The 21,639-nt window shown below is 39.8% G+C and overlaps 1 protein-coding gene across 2 annotated transcripts in view; it reads right to left on the bottom strand.

Moving 5' to 3' along the window:
- The window catches only part of nkain2 (sodium/potassium transporting ATPase interacting 2), a 500,783-nt gene that overhangs the window by 91,958 nt on the left and 387,186 nt on the right, over positions 1-21,639 (bottom strand). For both annotated transcript variants that reach the window (XR_009640984.1, XM_060821200.1), the window contains exon 4: positions 18,720-18,920. Coding sequence is in view for 1 of the 2 variants with exons in the window: in XM_060821200.1 (XP_060677183.1) it covers positions 18,720-18,920 (201 nt within the window). In the remaining variant the exon portion in view is untranslated. The remainder of the gene's footprint in view (positions 1-18,719; positions 18,921-21,639) is intronic.

The raw sequence follows: 21,639 nt of genomic DNA, 5'->3' as shown, positions 1-21,639 counted from the left end.
TGGGGAGAATGTGCAAACTCCACACAGACAGTTGCCACAGGCTGGAATAGAACCTGGGACCGTGGTGCTGTGAGGCAAAAGTACTAACCACAGAGCCACTGTGCCACCTATAAGAAATTGCACTTTAATTAAACACAGTGAGCCTGATGTGATATGAACATGCAACCTTGAGAGGGGTGAGAGGGGAAAGATATAAAAGAGACCTAAGGGGCAACTTTTACATGCAGAGGGTAGTTCGTGTGTGGAAGGGGCTGCCAGAGGAAGTGGTGGTGGCTAGTGCAATTGCAACATTTAAAAGGCGTTTGGATGGGTATATGAACAGGAAAGGTTTGGAGGGGTATGGGCCGGGTGCTGACAAGTGGAAATGGATTGGGTGGGATATCTGGTCCACAAGGATGAGTTAGACCGAAGGTCAGTTTCCATGCTGTACATCTCTATGACTCTATGACTGTAAGATGTCAACCACCCAAAACGATGAAAGTATGCCTGGATGTCGTACAAGAGTGCAGCTTCCAAGACTTGTAGTCAGTGCCAGAAAAGGTTCTACAACCTCATCATATCAGGGGAAATGAGTATTGTACCACTTTGTGGTGGCATTCATTACCCTCACAGCTGCCTACCTTTTTTAAACTGACACACCTTTCAATTCCTCACATTTTTTTCTCTCCAGGCATCTCCTCAAATCTCCAACTGAACTGCCAATGATCACCCTCATTCTCTTGCATCCCCATTGTCACCCTCCAAAATGCTTGTCAGGCCTTCCCCAATACACATTCCATTTCTGAAACTCATAACTCTCAATTTTCTGGCATTTCACAAATGAATGTATAAATTGGGATGAGGCAAGGTTAAAAATAAACAGAGTGGACCCTATAGCCCTAACTACTTTGATCACAGGGAGGGTTCTTGGAGATCAGGTGAGTGGCACAGATATTAAGCATTGGTAATCTAGAGATGGGGTGCCTCATGTCCTAGAATACCACTGTCACTTGTTACTCAACTGTCACTTATGGAGAATTGTTATGACCACTAATTGAAATGTCTGTCATACTTCAGTCTATGTTGGGCTGTAACCCTTTCCTCATGTTAGCACTGTTGCTTTATGCTTTGAAGTTTTGCAGAGATAATACACCAGTTTCTATGTATGTAAAAGGAGTTCTATTCAATGTTTTAAAACATTTGCTCTCTCATGTTTAAAGCTTGCCTAAGCTTATTTTAAAAGCTTGTCTAATCATACACAGTTTGCAGTCAACAATCACTGGACACACATAATTAAACACAAATCGATTTTTAAAAAAGAACACAACAAGCACTACCTCATGTCTTTCTCTCTGACAGTCTTTCAAAAGTGACCACAGAGTAGCAGCAGAAAGATGCCAATGAGTCCTCAAGGAGGACACTCACTCTGGGGATGCATTGTCACATTATTGGTTCAAACCTGCAAAAACAATACTTCAGTTGTCATAGATTCGCATCACTTATGAATGGGAGCAGATGTTTGAGACATAAGGAGAAATGGTATATCCCCATCAAAGAATGCGAGATGCTTCAAACCCTGTCCAGTTAGGTGTAAATGTTGAACATCAGAGGCCATCCTAAAAGAAGTTTTGTGGAGTAGTAAACTAGAAATGCATGTGCTTCAGTCGGTATTTCTAAAGGTAATGCACACCCTGACAAAGAGAACAGAGGAGGTCTTCTCTGGCATGAGTACATCATGTTTCAGGCATTTGTGTGATGTTTATCTCCATGGAAACAGTGGCCACCTGTTCCTAATAGATGCAGCAAGCGAGTACATGGCCAGCTCATTCAGTCTGTCACCTCACAGAGGAAGAAGGAAAGCTTTATCTTGATGGCTCAATGACTCAGTGAAGTACAAACAACTTGTTTTCAACCTATAGCTAGCTATGTATTGCAGGTCATAGGGAAGATGTTATTAAGCTGGAGAGGGTTCAGAAGATATTTCCTAGGATGTTGCCTGGTTTAGAAGGTTTGAGTTATAAAAAAAGGCTGGATAGGCTGGGACTTTTTCACTGGAGTGTAAGAGGTTGAGAGGTGACCTTATAGAAGTTTATAAACTAATGAGGTGTTTAGATAGTTAATAGTAGATGTCTTTTCACTATGGGGGATTTCAATACAAGGGGAGCGCACTTTTAAGGTGAGAGGAAGAGAGATTTTAAAAACACATGGGAGCAAATATTTTACATATAGGGTGATTTGTGTGTGGAATGAACTTTCTGGGGGAGTGGTGGACGTGGGTACAATTATATTTAAAAGACATTTGTATAAGTACATGAATGGGAAAGATTTGGAGGGATATGGGCCAGGACCAAGCATATGGGGCCAGTTTCATTTGGGATTATATTTGCCATGGACTCGTTGGACTGATGTGACTGTTTCCAAAGCTGTATGACTCTGTGACTCTATGAAGAAAGTGCTGATCCCATTGAGAACCCTTCTTCAAATTCTTACTCTTTGCGTTGTCGCCCCACTTCAGACAGATGCTATGCACATGCTGCCTCCTGTCAAACTGTGCCACTACTCAGATGTAGTTGGGATCTCACATGATCTAAAAACCAGCGGATAACGTGTCTCAGTCGTAAGATCAACAGAACACGCAGCCTGTCTCCAACTTTTCTAAAGTGACAGGATGGCATCATATAGAAGAAACTGGAAATGGATGAGGGAGCTCTTTTAATTGCACAAAGGTGTGTTCATTTGGGCATTTATAGCAAAGTTAATTGTGATGTCTAGATACTTATTTCAATGAATTAAACACCTTATCCGAACTTTTTTCTTCAACTCCTTTTGTTGCATCCTGAATATTCAGGTATAACAAGATCTTATACAAAGTAAAAAATATGAAGGTGATGATTGAATTGTAACTTTTGGAATGAGTTGAGCTTATAGTGGGGGTCCTTGGGGAGAGCAGATTTCTGAATGCACTGTTAGATACTCTCATGCATTCAAATTAGCTGAAGCATATCTTTGTGTGGCCATCATGGCCTTCGCTGGTGAGTGGCTGTAACCACTGTGGCCTCACCTGTCCTGACTGCTCTGCACATCTGTTTTCTTGCAGCTCAACCTCTGTGCAGAGTGATATCATGCAGAGAACAGCACACCACAACCATTCTGGAGAAGCTTGAATTGTAATATTGAGAGCAGTCCCAGATCCTTTGAATCACATCTTCAGCAAACAAATGGTTAGCTCTGTTCCTGTTCTTCTGATCAAATGGTTCCTAGCTGTCTCTTTTTCAGATCACCAGCAGTATTCTTTAACATGCAACCATCAGTCAGGCCCTGAAGGAATTGTCCAAATTTCCAATGAAGACACCTCTCACAGAATGATGGTGTGAAACATATTCAGAAGTCGACTGCTGCAAAATGAATGAACCTTGGTAGCTCCAAGAAGATCCTGTGAATATTTCTTCCACGGTATCTAACATGATAATGTCTCATTGGTCACAAATGATTTACACACTGGGTGAACTCTCTAATTCAACAATCTGTCTGATTTCAGTGTGACTTGATCATCACATGTGAGATTTCAATGTTTTTCTGCACTTGTGGAAATCAGCAATAGCAGAAAAACTAGCAGTCTTTGTGCTTGACAGGCCTCACCTACAATAAAGTGTGAGCTTTGGAAAATAAAGCATAAGTGACATGATTGTGAGAGCTAAAGAGAACAGTATAAAAGAATGGTTTCTCCATGTGCCTTGAAATTTAACAAAATATGACAACAATTATTATGGACAAATTGTGTGTTCTAAAATAAATCTCTTTCTCTCCATTCTCCCAACCTATCTGTAAACAGATTGAGATTTCAACTTTTCAATTTTTTTGAAAACATATTTCCCCATTTCCCTTTTGTGGATTCTGACTTTGTAAGGATCACAACTGTGGTATTCTAAAATTGAATGAGAATTCAGGTTTATTTCACACACATACTCTGGGATGGGGGAATACTTTACAACAGGGATGTTTGCGAACATACAAGGGAAGAGATTTAATCACAAAGGATAAAGAGTATATTCAATTGATAACAGCTTAAGTACAAAACAACTGAGGGACATAATTTACTCCTTGCTTTTGACATGGAATCCAAAACTCCAAATCTAGAGTCAGCAGTCTTGTTCCTTAATGGAGTGGGTTGAAGAGCTAGTCAGACATCTGGAGTCTTACACCATTTTTTATCTCTAAGACTTTCTGTGGAGGTCTTCTAACAAAGGTTTTTCATAGATGTAACTGCTCCTTCACTGTTTAGTAAAAAAAAACTTATGTACTTGGGAGCAGCACAAATAAAGTCTGTTGGCTGTTTTTCACAGGCCAGAGGCTTTTCGTTGGTAGTTCAAGTTAGAGGCTTTGATTTTGTCAGTGGATGTTGTATGGAACAAAGTTGATCCTTAACTGACTGCTATTTCGAAACTGTATAGTTAAAATGTATTTGGCTACAGTACATGGAACTGTAATCAAAATCATTTTTGTGGAGGAAGAAACAATTACCATCAAGACAATGGAAACCGGAGCACCCAGAGGAAACCCACACAAACATGGGGAGAATGCGCAAACTCCACACAGACAGTCGCCCGAGACTGGAATTGAACCTGGGACCCTGATGCTGTGAGGCAGAAGTGCTAACCACTGAGCCACTGTATTGTGAATCACTTATGAAGAGAGGCAGGAGAAACCCATAACTGACCACTAAAGTACCACTTAGGGCACCAAATGAGCCATGGGGAGGCAGGCCTATAAAATGTCTCTCCATTGATGATAAAATTCTATTTGAGCAGAAGACAGTTGCCAAGAATGGCTGGCACGGTGATTCAGAGGTTCAATGCTGCCTCACAGAACCAGGGAACTGGATTCGTTTCTGCCCTCAGGCAATTGTCTGCGTGGAGTTTGTACGTTGTCCCTGTGTCTGCGTGGGTTTCCGCTGGGTGCTCCGGTTTCCTTCCACAGTCCAGAGATATGCAAGTTAGGTGGATTGGCCGTGCTAAATTGCACAGCAGGTCAGGCAGCATCTGGGTAACAGGAAAATCGATGTTTCAGGCAGGAGGCCTTCATGAGGAATCAATCCTGATGAAGGGCATCTGCCCAAAATATCGATTTTCTTGTTCCCCAAATGCTGCCTGACCTGCTGTGCATTTCCAGCATCACTCTAAACTTGACTGTAATCTGCAGCATCTGCAGTCCTCAGTTTCACCCTGCTAAATTGCCCATAGTGTCCAGGGATGTGCAAGTTAGCCATGGGAAAGGCAGGGTTACAGGGATAGGGTCTGGGTCTGGATGGAAAGATCTTTGGAGGGTCAGTACAGACATGTTGGGCCAAATGGCCTGCTTTCGCATTATAGGAATTCTGTTCTATATAAGAAGAGCGCCCATTGACTGGCATCAAATTTTAAGTAACCTTTCATCTCACAACAATGATTTAGCAGCTTCATCAATGTGAAATTAGGCTTTCCTTATTGTACTTTGATTTTGTTGCTCAGTCATGTTATTACTTCTGTCTTCAGTAGTTTATTTGTTATTGGAAAAGTCATTTGAGTGTGGTGTGACATGAGTCACTTGGTTGGACTACTTTCCATGCCTCCTCTATTTTGTGATTGCCTTGTACACATCTTTGCTGAATCTCTGTTATGCCCCAATACCATTGAAAATAACAAAGGAGGCAAAAATTTTACTCAATAGTTTACAAATTCTCCAAATAGTTGCACCACTTTGTCATCTGTTGTTGCTGCATTTCCACTACACTTTAGCAGGGTGAAGACCATTTGTTATCAGTACATGAGCAATATACTTCTGGTATCTTCAGGTTCATGTGGTAAGTTCTCTCTTATAATATCATTAAAAATGATCATAGTATGCAATAGCTTCTTCCATTATTTCTTCATAATCGTTGACTAATAGATCATCCACAGTCACTTTCATTCTTGGATGATCACTAATATCTCATGGTGTCCATGTTAATAGTCTTCCAAAGCAGTAGTGATGCTAAATGCCATGCATGACGATGTGAACCTCTCAAATGATATCCAGAATGCAATTACAAAACTCCTGCTGCTTTCATCTAACTTCGCCAGTATCCATCTTTTGCATTTAATGTGGTGAAGACCTTTGCCTTGCAAGTTATGGCAAAAGTGTAAGGTTATCAATCCAGAGTTTATATTTGTTTCAACTGAGATGAGTAAATTTTGTTGAGTGTCTACTGTCTGGAACTGTAGATCTTCATTCTTCTAATGGCATTGGGCTTGCAGTTTCATTTGTCTTGGGTTGAGGACTGTTCCATCAGTTAGCTTTGATGTCTTCATTTGTGAGCTACCATCTTTAATTACTTTGCCTATGTTTGTGATGTTTTATATGGGACTGGTGCTGATTTGATGCTTTACATTCACTTGATTCTCTCCTTCTGCAATCATCATTCTAACAAACTAGTTATCATTTTTACAAATGACGGTACCAACCTGTTATTCCATGGTGTAGAATAATTTAACAGAATCATTGTCCAACATCCCTCCAACAATCATCTTTATAAGTTTGCTTTGTTTGTTCCCATTACAAGCCTTGCATGTAAAGTAATTCAGTTTCTTGCAGTCAAAGCATTGTTTTCCTCATGCTCAACATGTTTACTTTCTTTCATGTTGTGGTGTACTCTGCAATATTTACATCCTTGATCTTTCTGCTGGCCCTTCTGGAAATCCTTTTTCCTGATCTCTAATGTTAAACACAGCTTTCATAAATAAAAATAAAAAAGGAGTCAAAATTGGACTTTAGGATGTTCAAAATCCCTCCACTTTGTTTCTAAGTGAGTCTAGATGCAAGCTTCCACTTGTAGGATTATCTTTCCAGTTTTTTAAAAATAGAAATGCTACTCTTTTGGTTCTGGTTTTCTGTTCAACTCTGTAACTCTCTCATAACGTTTAACATTGAGACAATAATAAGTTCCATTCTTATAGAATTTCCCTATATGACTATAATGGCATCTTGCAATATCTGCCGTCTTTAGCAGTCTGTGGTACTGGGTAAAGATTGTTTTGAAGTAATTTTCTAACAACAATTCTCATTTGTTTTTGCTTGGTCTTAGGCCTAACTAATGATTAGTTGTAGAAACTTTATCTTCATAGAGTACCGACAGAAGAGGCGTTGTCCTTGGATAATAAGAAGATTTATGACATAACTTATTGAAGACATTTTAGTATAATTATAGCAGTAAGGACAAATACATTTGGTGAGGCACGATTATTAGCACCTTAGGGAACTGGTACAGATATATCAGCTCCCTCTGAAAGAAATCCTTGCTTCACCTATGGAATGCATGTGACATCAATAGGATGGGTGGAGCCATTGTAACACAAACATTATCCTCCTCAGATCTATTACTTCATTCAAAACCCTGGTCTCAAATTGCCTTTCATTGTCACAGTGGAAGGGATTGGAGAATTCACTGAAGAATGATTCATACAGTGGTACAAAGTTGCACACTGGAGCTTTCAATTATTCCTTGCAATTCCTTACAATAGCTGGCATTCTTCCACCTCTCTTTCACACAATTTCAGTTGCACATGTCTGACACTACATTCCATGTTTCACCTTTAATGGCTTCTATCTCAAGTTTCTTAACAGAAAACACCAATTTCAGAGGTCATATGATGCCCAACCACAGTGAAAAAATTGCTGAGTACAAATGCATTTCTCCAGACATGTGGTTTATACAGTACTACATTCTTCAATGATATCAAGGAAAAATAGCATGTGGGCTATGCAGGTAATATATGAGATGAATTAACTTCCCCTATAAATTTCTGTAGTGTCATGACTCATTAAATATAATGCACTATAAATCAAACACCACCAATTTCTAAATTGTCACAAGTATGGAAGTTAGGTTAAGCCAGCAAATTATATAATTGAAGCCAACTGTCTGCATCAGGTTAGAAGCATATACACATCAGCGTTTTCTTTCTCATTAACAAGAAAATATCTATTCAAACTGTTTTTAAGTTATGTCAAATCTATAATTGCATAACATAGATAAAAACAGTAAAAGTACAATATTGTTAATTGATGTAACGTAAACTTACCCCCTTAAAAACTCTCACTCATACATACAAAGTGAAGGAAAACAAATGCACACAATTACAGCAAATGGAGGGGAGGGGCAAAATAGTCATGGGAGCTGTATCACCAATTCAAAATCATAGAACTTGCTTTCAAAGTCCTTTTCCTTCCTTCAATGATGCATCAATGCTATTTGCAGTCTTTTGTTCAATCCAGGGCTCTTTTTTACCCCTGGGAGATTTAGTATTCTTTCTTTTAGCAACTCTGAATGTAGATTTTTCTACCTTTTCAACAGAGTTAGAGAGGGCAAATTTTTCAGAACACTTTGACATGGCTGACTTGTGTTTTTATTCTCTCCACAGGGTCTATGTCAAACTGGTTTAATCAGTAGGTTGTTACTATATCGAGGTCTCCTGGACTCACAACCACTGGTACCAATCAGAAGACTACATTTGGGCAGAGATACCCTGAACATACAGGTAGCTTCCCTTTGTCTGCATTTAGTGTCCCCAAAAGTAACATCTTGCATATGCATTGGTTTGTTTCACCTGCTTTGCTGAAGAAACAGCATTTCTTCCTTTGTTTAAAGTTGTATCCATTTTGTTTCTCATTTTCAATTCATTGTTGAAAGAAACAGACCCTTTAGAATAGATAGATCTTTTCCTTTGTTTAAAGCTGTATCCTTTATTTTCTTGTTTTCAGTTCATTGTTCAAATAAAATGTGATCTCTTACAATGTGATCTAGATTTGTTGGCTGAATGTTGATTTGCTTATTCATACAGAAGTCTGCCTTGATCTTAATGCCTGGCTCCAGATGTCTTGTGGGGATATTGGGGCATAATGTTGTTTTGTACTCAAAAAGGCTGCTTAAAGCTACAAGTTCACCTAGAAGTTCATGATGTCACCGCTGACAAAATATAGCCTTTCACTCCTTTCAGATCTCATAAAGATTAAACAGTAGGCTCAGTTGACTGCGTGAAAATTTGCAAAAAAATGTCACTTATATGAAGGTACATGAGAGACCAAGTCAGGCCTACTGCCAGGTTACAATGAGGCAGCATTAAGACATTAATTTAGCAGAATGAACACATTGCAAAGAAATATTTCATCTTGCTTTGGTAATTGTTGGATTTTAGGCTAAATTTAATACCCTATGTCTATGGTCCTGCCTTATAATCTTTAGCATTTCTACCCCCTCATAGCAAACCTTAAGCTTCATGAAATAACTTAATCATGACCTGAGGCAATTGAAAAATGAAAGAATTGACTACTGTGCACAGCTGTGCAAATAAATGTGAAATGGAAATATTGCAAGTGCAGTGTTATTCTCATCAAAAGGAAAGACCACATTTCAGGCATTCTAATCCCCACTTGTCTGATCAGGACATCTTGTGGCATTGCGAACCTGAAACAGCCTTTCCTCATGAAAAACAAGATTATGCCCCAATATCCCCAAAAGACATCCGGTGGCAGCCACACTGGTGACATTTCTCATTAAAGACTGTGTGCATCAGATAAATATCAAGTGAGTCATCGCTACAATAATGACTTAATCTTCAGAGACCAGGCTAGATTAAATGTGCAAAATATTGCATGCGAAATGAGCTTAGACTCACTTTCTTGAGCGTGTGCTCTTTTTTTGTGAATTAAAGTAATTTAGTTCAAAGAGCTGGAAGGCGTGAATTCATACCATTAATCCCATTAGATACAGACAATAAATCATTGTACAATTAACAACTCCTACTACTTAATTTTATAAAATAAATCCCATTTTAATCAGAAAAGGCTGTTTAAACCAAAGTGTTTTAATCAAATTGAATTTTAATCAAGAGAGATCTGACACACTTCAGTGTGTCATATTTATTTTATGCATACGCATTTGCAGCATTGTTTAAAAATAAAACTCATAATTCTTTAAACACAAACTTGAACCGGTTCTTATGCAAAACACCTGCTGTTTGGAGCTTATTCACATTAGAACATGTTACACTTGGCTTCAAAAGCTAATTACATTTGTAACAGGTTTCCTTTGTCAAGATCAGTGATGAACAGCTTTGAGTAAACCAGATGAATCTTTATTCCTGCAGAAAAATGAAAGCCCATTGAGACATAATGGGACAAGTGAAGCTGAAAGAAAAGTAATCATTGGATGCCAGTTAAAATTATCATCAGGTAATGATGTAGGCAAAGCTGATATTTATCTGAGCCTTCAGCCTTTATATTGATGTAACCTATAAAAGTTAATCAACTGCAAATCTACAGTAGTCTGATAATGTTTCAAAATTTTCCAGTGCTTTTCTGCAGAATGTATAAACCTGCTTTGCTATATTTGCATCAAAAAACTTCTAGGGGATGCAACTATACTTGACAGCATGTGACTTGGACATTATAACAACACTTATGAATTCAAAATGGCAGCCGATGTTGCACGCTCCTATTTCTAATGGAAACTATATTGAATATCATACTTAGAAGAAAGGATAACGCACATACATCACTCAACACGACTGCTAAATTACAGATCAAAAACTGTGACACTGATATGCTTTACAGTACAGGAATAGGGATCCAAGTATGACGAATAACCAGACATTAATATGCAGAAGATTGCACAAACAGTTCACCTATTAGTGAAATCATTCGGCAGCTCTAATGCTAAGAATGGAGATCCAGACTTTGAGGCCTCAGGCTCCTGAAAACTGCTCATGAGCACATATGACAAAATTCTACATGAACTGGTTAGCCTGCTATCGAGCTGATGTGCAATGGCTCGGAGCGTTGAGGATTCTATCTTCAACTTATGCTTGAACTTTATGTGGAACATGAAGAACATTCTATTCTATATATCATCTCAGACAGTATCAGTGAATATGACCACAACATATATCAAATAGAGCACAATCTTCCCTAAAACCACTTGCAAGTTCTGCACTTACCCTTGTTCCTTCCAGACTTTTTTTAATGAAAGTATCTGGTTGGGGCAAGGATTCTACTCTATACAAAGCTGGTGTCCAGAGAAATGAACACAGCAGTGGTATCCATTATATGGCACTTCAACTAAAAACTAACAGTTTGTGGGCGGCACGGTGGCACAGTGGTTAGCACTGCTGCCTCACAGCGCCTGAGACCCGGGTTCAATTCCCGACTCAGGCGACTGACTGTGTGGAGTTTGCACGTTCTCCCCGTGTCTGCGTGGGATTCCTCCCACAGTCCAAAGATGTGCGGGTCAGGTGAATTGGCCATGCTAAATTGTCCGTAGTGTTAGGTAAGGGGTAAATGTAGGGGTATAGGTGGGTTTCGCCTCGGCGGGTCGGTGTGGACTTGTTGGGCCGAAGGGCCTGTTTCCACACTGTAAGTCTAATCTAAAAAAAAGACTACTGTTTTGTCTCTGGATGATCGTATTGGCATGCGCTTCAAGGGCATTATATCAATCTGCATTCTATCCTCATGCAAAGCTGTAAGGATGCTGAAACACAGTACAATGTGAGTGGCCCTGATTCCATCACACAGATATCTGTTGTTGTCTGACAGTGTTAAGTGGGGAAGAATGATAACAAGATGTTGAGGCAAAAGAGAGTTTTGGTCTTGATAAACAGTGTACGTTCACCATAAAATAATTAATAGTTACATTATATCGGCATTATATGAAAGACCCTACTCACCCAACATCCTATACCTTTGTCCTTAACAATCAGCCAGGCCAGACTACTACTGTAGACTTTAGTTGGGCCTTCAACGCTACCCAAAGTCAATTACAATGGTTATCCGAAGTATCCTCTATGGAAGTGCTGCAGCCTTTCACCTACCATGCAAAACAGATGAGCGACATGCATATTCATCATTGTAGGAGTCTGACTAAGGTATTTTACTTATTGACAATGAGAAAGCCTGTATCCAATTCCATTGTGAGTCTTGCTATGTTTCCCTTTTGAGTTCACTGGTTGTCTAGTGGTCAGGAATTGACCACATTTCTGGTCAAGGTGGCATGTTTTAATGCATGTTTAAGACCTGGAAAGTCTTCCAAATTGGATATGCATCTAAGGGGAATAAAAAAGATAGGGCTATATGGAAAGATCTATGTAGGGAGTGGATAAGCTGAATTCCTCTTCCTAGAGCAGGAGCAGATTGGCAGGGTCAATGGCACCATCTATAAGTTAAACATTCTGCAATTCTAAGATTCTTTGAGATAGATGTAACATACCCCTGGCAGTTATGGTTTTGCTGGGAGGTGGTACGTTGGATAGGTCAGGAGGATCACTCACTAACTTTCCCACTCAACCTTGAGCTTACTGCTATAATCAAGTGTGAGTGCCCATTGAAATTGACAGTTCACCCATCCTGTGTTAAAAATAATTAAGAGTCAATAAAGCTTTTTCAAAGCACAATTGCCCATAATAACACTGCCCACACCATAAAAATAGTTGGCCTTGGCAGGTGGATGGGAGATGGATTTCTGTTTCTGTTTTTTTTAAGGCACTAGCAAGGTGGGAAGGAAAGACGTGTTATCTTCAGCAGGGGTACTCTTTGTGCATTGGGGCACATCCCACCCACCCCGTCTCCCCAACCGTCCCAAGAGGTCAGTACTCCCTTCATTTCTGGCACACATTATAAGACTGAAATCTCCTCCAACATGGCCCACAATCCTTTCCCTACGGTGCTGAGAAATGTCCTGTCCAATGTCCCTGACCTGTATTACCCTGGAATCCATCAGGCCTTCTTTGTGAATCTGTCTGTAGCCCCATCAGTGAACAATCTGGAACTCTGGCACTGTCAGGATAGCTGGAATTGCCAGTCAGCTCCAGTAGGTGGTACATCCTCCCACTGAGGGGCAGATAATTTGTGATGCAACAAGTTAGCCTGCCTGCAATGCTCTATGGCTGTGGGGCACTTTGTTGTTGACCTTTCAGCTCAATACCGACAATAATTACTACATCGATTGACCCTCTTTTGATCACTCTGTTCCTTCTTTGGGGCACCATTCTTGATTCTACTCTATCCTTGTTGTTGTGTCTTATTTCATTACCATGACATGATCTCCTCCAAATCTCCATCACTGAAGCAATGGCAATCTTGTTTCTTGCATCCTTCCCAGATAGTGGCCTGGATATTTTTCTTGAGGAATGGCCATATACAGACACTGGTGTAAGTCTAGGAGACCATATGTTCTATTTGGTAGTTAATACCTGAAGGGCTAAACCAAACTCTACCCATCAAGATAAGTACTGTCCCTGGGAGCAGTCAACTAGTTTTAGTTTGAGCTCAGTACCAGTTCAAGGATGCAAATTCAATGCTATGCTTTATACAGGTGAACTATAATGTATACTTACTCTAACATCTATTCTGAGATTTCACGGGGAACTTTCATGAACTCAGATTTAATGTAACCTTGTTGTACTATGTAGTAAACCTACTGTGTATATCAAACCAAGACTTTCTTCTTTCCAGGACATCGTGTGAGCATCCTTTCCTACTCGATATCAGTAATCCAATAACAAGGGTTGACGATAATGGATCTATCCAATGCACCTCAGATGGTATTAGTGAACATGACCACAATATATTCCAAACACAGTAGAACCTTACCATTTGTAGGTTCTGCACTTGCCCTTGTTGCTTCCAGACTTTCTCAATGAAAGTATCAGGTTAGGGTAAGGACATTGTGCTGGTGTGGGGGTGTGGGGGGCATTGCTCCAGTAAAATATATCCATGCAAATATTGGAAGGAAAGCCAAAATGCCTATGAACAATGAAAAATTAGAAAAGTTCAAAATTTTCATCATTTACATTCTAGTAGTACTTAAAGGGATGTCTGATGTATGAAGTGCGGAGGAGGTATACAAAAATGAAAGAATCATAAGACGATGAGATCAAAACAGGGTGATCGGATTGTAGCGACCAACTATATTTTTAAACATTTACAGCTTTTTTTAACCCATCTGTGGACATCAGTAGTCACAGCACAACTAGCAGACCACAGGTAATAATACCTCTGTGACCAAGATTAGGGAGTATAATTTATTGAATAGCCTCAAACTGGAAGATTACCCAGGATAAGTGATGCATATTTGCAACTGGATGAAGTCCCACTCATTACACTGCAGGCAAACCTTGGCAACAGCAACATTATAATTTTAACTAAGATCACTGCATCTAAACATTTCATCCAGCTTTCACTTGTGAACTATTCTTGGATTTACTACGCACTCTCAACTCAACTGCAGCTCCCGTGCCTCCAAGAAGCTTTTCTGTGTCAAGAAACAACTTATTTTCTGTTTCTGGTAGTTGAAAGTCTCTTTCATATACATAGAGATTGCTCTCTGCCATTTCTGTACGTAAGACAAAAATAAAAGCTGAGCCCAGTAAACCCATAAGGGGGAATGATATCATTTAGTGATTTTCAGATGTAGGTTAACCCCTCCTTGTGATCTTCTCAAGATATCAGAATTATATCACCTTTCCTCGACCCTGTATTCTCTGGCATGGTAAACAGTAGTGTAGTCAGCAAACACACTGCTTATACATCTACTAAGTAGCTGTATCTCAAATCTGAGTGGAGTAGTCCTTAGTCCAGTCAAGAGAGACATCCTTCAGTCAGGGGGTTCTGGTAGCAAGTCAAGATTAGCCTCAATTATCAATCTAGAGGCTTGGAAATGTCAGTTTGTCACTTGGGGAAGTGAAGATCAGAGGCTTCATACCTCTACAGTCCAGGTGTGTGCCATAGTCAGCTTTGTAGGTCCAGTGCAACCAGTCTGGGGAATCATAGTAAGTCAATCAAAGAGCTCAATACAAAACAGTAAGGAGTCTGGTTAATCATGGGTCAGAGCAGTCTGTCAAAGTTAGTCAAAGAGTGGGCCACAGTTAGTCTTGCATTTCTGTCCAGTAAAAATCAAGAGAGCATTATCAGGGGCCACTGATGCAGGTGGACAACTGGGGAATTCAATTATAAGGATTGTAGGCAGCATCCTGGAATGCATAAGGGATAATAATTGTGAAACAGACCCCTCAAATCCAAGTGGGGTGACAATAGAACCTGAGAGTCTGAGAGTTAATGTGATTTTATAGGATGGGGGTATCATTCACAATCAGCACTGCCCTAGCTTCAATATGGGACAGTATATATGTCTGGCATGATGGTGCTTTATGTCTGGGATTTGGAGGTAAGTTGGGTACATTAACAGTTAAATAAATGTGATTGCTTGGAATAGGAAGAAGATCGAAGCTGATGAGGTTGAAGGGGGAAGAAACTGAGAATGGAATATGAAGATTTGTGAGAACAGCAAGACTGAGATGCCAATTCTATAACCCATTCCTGAGTGTTGATGGTGGTGTGCTTAGAGATTCATCCTGTGAGTGAATGGACTCCATTTTTGTGTAATGTGAGGCCCTTCAAAAAGCAATAGCATTAATCAGACTTTCACACAGTGTAGGTAAAACACATCTGAAATCAAAAAATGTTCGATATACGTTTTACACATTGATCTACTGTGTGAAGTAGAAATCCTGGTCCAGGATCACCTAGCAACAGCTGGGGTAAGGGAGCCTGTCCTGCATTGGAGCCTCTAGGCCTTGGAGCTTTGGTCGAGCAATCCCAAGGCTATTCTAGCTGGATATCACAAAAATACAGAGCATGTTCTGCAGAGAAGCAGGTACACCTTCTTCTGCTTGTACTGAGGGTTGCAGGCAAGTGCAAGGTCCAAACACCTTTGGAGTGTCCAGAGGGGAAAATTCTGGCAAGCTTCTATGTGTTTTCTCTCCCAGGTGAGTACCTACTGGCATCACTCAGTTTCCTTATGAAGAAGAGCACCTAGAGAGAGGCCAAGGACCCTCATCCTTCTGTCACCTTATTGTTGGTGCTGAGTACCAATAGCTAGATAGATGGAGTACAGGGCTGTGCATCACACAGAGACTGGGGGTGCTGTACTTCGTTCTCCATGGCATCTATCAACCTGCCTATTGTTTGAGCATTCCAACACACTCACATGCTAGAGGAAGCATGGTACAAACAGTGTTGGCAGAGTCCTCCAACCTTTGATCAAGTTTAGCCAATGCTATTAACAAACTAGCCTGCTTGTATCTTATGCACATCCATGAAGTTAACTGCTGACAATGCAGGGTCCTCTCCTGGCTCAGTCTGAGTAGGTGCATGGTCTCTAATAGTCCTCAGAGTAGCAGAGATTGGGCTTTTATTCTGTGTCCAGCAGTGGAGATGTGGCAGCGATGCACTGACCAAAATGTGCTCCAGATTCTGATCTAGATAAAATCTCCTGACAGTTTTTGAGATATCCCTGCAGATCCCAGCAATGGTGGGTACATTTGCCTGTGGTGAGGGACACTCCATCAAGAGGTATTGCACAGCTAATGAGCTGAGCTTTGGACTAATTTATGTTTAGCTCCATTTCTCAGGTTATCATGAAGAATTTTACTCTTCAACATGTCCCCTTTCCTGAGATGTGGTGACCCCTAGGTTAAAACATTACCAGTTTGCTATCTCTCTCTCTTTCTCTCTCATGAGAAGGAACCCTATGGCTTGGTAAGACTATGGTGACTTTTAGAAGTTCAGCTCAATATCTAATTAGTCTAACTCAAATCTGATTGCTTTCATACAGCAAACTACATCTTGTCAAGACAAAGGCCTTTTTTTGTTGAGACTTACTTTCACCACTATAAAACATTTAGGCCCTCATAACCAGTGAAGGAACAAGGAAAAATGGCAGCATCCTTCCTCTCAGGAATATCACATCATTGACTACAGGAATCTTCTTAATGCTGTGCATGCAGTCTTCTTGGCAGGGGTCTACTCTATTAACATAATTACTGTCTCCTCTTCTGGGTTCCAGCCATTAATGCATAAAGCCAGGTTGACCCCACTTACATTAGGAGGCAGCCTGAACACCTAGACTTGTGAGGTGCATTCTTAGCAAGACCTTAGCTTACTTTGATTGCTGGGATTGGAGGAACTCTCAAGTTAGTGAATCCCCAGCTCCAATTCTAAACCTGTTGTTTTTCTAGAGCCTAGTTGGAGGCTTTATTCCTTAATCAAGCCAATGGCCAATTTTCCTGCCCTTTCATCAGTGCCTCCAGGATTATAATGCAGAGATTTCAACTGACTTTCAACAGACTGGCAATCCTTTCCCTGTGTCTGATTTGTATCACAACTATCTTGATGACAGTGGTCTTATCATTCGTTATAGAAACTATTATTAGTGATATATTGAATGTTTCCTTTTTATCCTCAGATTCCAAAGTGCCATCCTTTACATTACATGTATTCCTACCTATACTTCATTGAATTCAACTTTGAGATTCTTAAGCTTGATCCTATTCCACACTCTGTGGGATTACAGGAAGAATGAAATTAAGTGAATGATGAGGAATCTAATTCTACCTAAATGCCGGACATGCATTTCTCTCTTCTTATTTCCATTTGGATTACTGCTGACCACTCCTTCTCCACTTGACTGATGTGAATGTGGAACCACAGAATCATAAAGTCCCTAAATGCAGGCATTCGGCCCATCGAGTCCCCATCAACCTTTGAAAGAGCATCCCACCCAGACTAATCCCCCTACACTATCCCCATAACCCTGCACTTCCCATAGCTAATCCACATAGCCAGCACAACCCTGAACCTTATGGGCAATTTAGCACAGCTAATCCACCTAGCCTGCACATGTTTGGAGTGTGTGATGAAACTAGAGAGCCCAGAAGAAACCTATATAGACACTCAGTGAATGTGCATACTCCACACAGACTGACGCCTGAGGGTGGAACCGAACTCAGGTCCAAGGAGCTGTGAGGCAGCAGTACTAACCACTGAACCATCATGCTACCCAATGTGGTGAAGGAGGTAGGAATGTAGATAGATCTTCCTACTTTCTCCTGGTTGCACCATTTTTTCATTGAACAATCATGAAGAATTTTGCAATAAACTCTTAGAAATGATTCCAATATATCCTGGTTAACTTGGCAACTTGGCTTTTTCTCCCTTTGAACTTACACTGAGGGACTCACCAGGACACGGTCTCTACTCTTCAAGGAGTGTTTTGTGTACTTCCACCACCTTGGGATCATAATATTTTGCGTATTGTAAGTTCCATATCAGCAATAGCAATTTCACCAAGATACCATGTGCAATTTGAGTTCAAGTCTCACCTTATAAGGAATTCATTGCAAAAAAGTTAATCATGGTCTCATCATCAACAGTTTCCTTTCCCAAATCATCATAACTATACATCTTTGAATCTGTATTCCCTTACCTCTGCAATCTGCACAGGTTCAAAACCCAAGCTTGGAGCTGTGCAGTTACTTTTGATTTACAGCACTTTTAAAATATTTCTTTACTGTCCATTGCCCTATATCAACAATCTTCACTTTTCACTTTTCTCAACAAAAAAAATCATAACTACCAATTATTTTCTTACATCACACAATCCAAAACAGCATTGACATATCTCTGTAGCAGTTCTTTAAATCATCCATTGTAGCTTTTATGGAAAATGCAGAAACTCTATTAAGATGGGGTGTGCTAAATGGTATCTACATTTTCCAAAGGTTTCTGGAATGTGCTTGTGAAATTTAGAGTGGATATTTGGGAGGATATCTATACCGAAAACATTTCTGCCGTAAAAAATTACACTAAGTGGATGCTGAAAGGAAATGGATACTTACTGCAAGAATAACTTGTAGTGAACTATGTGCCACCTCTATATACTGGTATTCTAGGAGACACCCTCTGATATAAATGTAGCGGTGATCCTCTGGTACCCATTCTGGAGTATCAGTTATAGTTGCTACTGCACATCCTGGTCCATTCTCCATCCACCAAGAGCGATGCATAGAAATGTTAAAGGTCATAATCAGGTCAGTATCCTGTGACAGAAAAAGATGATGGATTTAAAATCATCTTGAAATGTATTGCATCCTATGATACAATGTAGTCCACATTGGCAACAAATAAAATCTCCCTTTATATAAATCATTTGTGGGATGTGAGCTGGCTAGCATTTATTGCCCATCTCTAGTTGCCCTTGAAAAGGTGGTGGTGAACTGCCTTCTTGAACTGCTGCAGTCCACCTACTAAATTTACGATAATCAAAATCTTGCTTAAATTTTTTAAAAACTTACTTTTAAGTGGACAAATTCCATCTTTTTTTAGTGAGAAAATACCAAAATACTGAGAGATAAGCATTTAAATGTATAGCATAATTACATATTTGCTATGTAAATGTATTATGACATATTTAGCAGTAGATAAGTGGATTGCCATGATATAACTGAATCATTTAAGTTTGAAGAGTTGATTTGCAGATTTGAGCAGGATAGAAGATGGAACCTTGGGAAGAAATTCTTCATTTCCAGGGATCTTTTGCTGTAGGTCCTAGCAGAACATTGTCAGATATATACCTGTTCATATGAACTGTGCCATTCTCATCTTTGGTGGTCGCATATCTAGTGTGGTGATCCTGGCTAAGATCAGATGCTTAACTTCAAAAACAATTATTTTTGTGTTGTATATTCTATGTAATCTTGTGTTGATAAATCCGTTATTGAATATTGATCTCTCCACAGCATTAAATTTGTAGTTCTTCACTAAGCCCAGAACCTGTGTCTGTTTGTAGCAGGTTTAATTCAAACTAGATCAACTGGGGTGTATCTGATATTATTTCAAAGACACTTCAGGACCTCCACTGCAAATATCCTCAAATTCTTTAAGTTAACTGAGGAAGGCCAAAGAAACCCTATTCCTAAATAGCTCAGTTACAGATCTGGCCATAAATTCTGAGCACATCTACATCAGAATTTTGTCCTTGAGTGAAATTTCCAAGTTGCTTATTTTCAAAAGAATAGCTTAACCCTGGGAATTATGATCCTTTTATTATTTCATTTTTCAGTGAATTATGTAGAATAATTGTGTAGAATAATTCCCATTACAAGTGCATTTTAATACCCAGACAGAAGAGAATAAACAGTAAATAATATAAAACAGAAACTCAAACATTTCTTTATCCTTCTTTACGCACAAAATATTATGGGAGCTGCTAACCTTCACTCTTAATATGGACATTAAAACATAAGCTCACTTTTCATACCATGAAATGTTACAATCTGAAAAAAAAAATCACAGCTGCTTGTCAAATAACATGAAATTTAAATTACTCAAAATGTGATGTTACTGGCTGTTTCCGAATCTGACTGCAGACTGAACCACAGAGCTCATATAAACATCAAACCAAAAGATACTACAATTGGTCAAAGGCATGTGCCCTTCTCAGGATGGTCAGATACATCTGCCAATCAAATCCGCTATAGATATCAAAAATATCTAGCCAGCTGGGATAAAGATGTTTGCTAGTAGACTACTTGTAATTGATGTATGATAACAAATAAACTGATCAACAATATAGCAAGATGCTCCAGAATGCTTCTGAGGAATAAAGCTTCTGGAAACATTCCTTTTCCATGCTTTAACTTGGAAGTAAAAAGTGTCCAATTCATAAAGAAACACAAACCATGGGAAATTTATTCGTAACATTAGCTTGCTTTCTCTCCATGGATGCTGCCTGAACTGCTGTGATCTCCAGCACTTTTTAGTCTTCAGTATGGATTTCAGCATCTCCACTAATTTGCTCCTACAGAAATTTTAATCCAATGTGATGGACCTTTTTTTTATTGCAGTTTCCAGTTGTAAAAATAGCCAAATCAAAAATTGTATACAAACAAAATGTATACTTTAGATTTTCATGCCTTTGTTCATGTCCGACTGAAGGTGAGGAGATTAGAAATGGTCGGATCCAATTCAGGATACCAACTCCCAGTCCCACCATGTAAGATTTGGGATAAGGGTGCACATAATGAGCCTGCATTCAACAATCTTTGTCAAATCCATTGTTAGTGTGATATTTTGGAGAGCTTGCTATTTTCCTAGAGTTGGATCTGTTTTGAATCATAGAATCCCTACATTTAGCCCAACAGGTCTACACCACCTTGCTGAAGGGCATCCCAACCAGGCCCAACCCCTCTATCCTGGAACCCAGCATTTCCCCTGGCCAATCCACCTATCCTACACATCCCTTGACAGTGTGGGCAATTTAGCATGGCCAATCCACCTAATTGGCACTGTGTGTTTGGACTGGGGAGGAAACCGGAGCACCTGGAGGAAATCCACGCATACACAGGAGAATGTACAACCTCTACTTAGACAGTCACCCGAGGCTGGAATTGAACTTGGGTCCATGACACTGTGAGGCAGCAGTGCTAACCATTGAGCCACCATACCACCTTTGGTTGGAGACATGTTTCCAGGATCTCAGAGGTGCAACAAACCACAGTTTAGCTTTGGGAACCTTTTGACAAGGTAGGTTTAAAATTACCTTAGCCTCATTCCCCAATCTCCTCCATAGCTCATTTCCTTTCTCCATGTTTCCCATGTCCACTCACCCAATTCGAATCGTATACAGAACCAATCAGCCATGTAGTAATAGTGGGGCAATTTTTTAAAGTAATCATCAAAAGCGCCCATTCAAAAATCTCCTTTGAAATAAAATGCTGCTGTTACAACCTTATAAAAATGTCAAACGGACACAACCAC

Source organism: Hemiscyllium ocellatum, chromosome 3 (genome assembly GCF_020745735.1).
Source record: "Hemiscyllium ocellatum isolate sHemOce1 chromosome 3, sHemOce1.pat.X.cur, whole genome shotgun sequence".
Taxonomy (NCBI): Eukaryota; Metazoa; Chordata; class Chondrichthyes; order Orectolobiformes; family Hemiscylliidae; genus Hemiscyllium; species Hemiscyllium ocellatum.
Note: the sequence above shows the minus strand (reverse complement) of the source record. Positions and strands in the feature narration are given on the sequence as shown.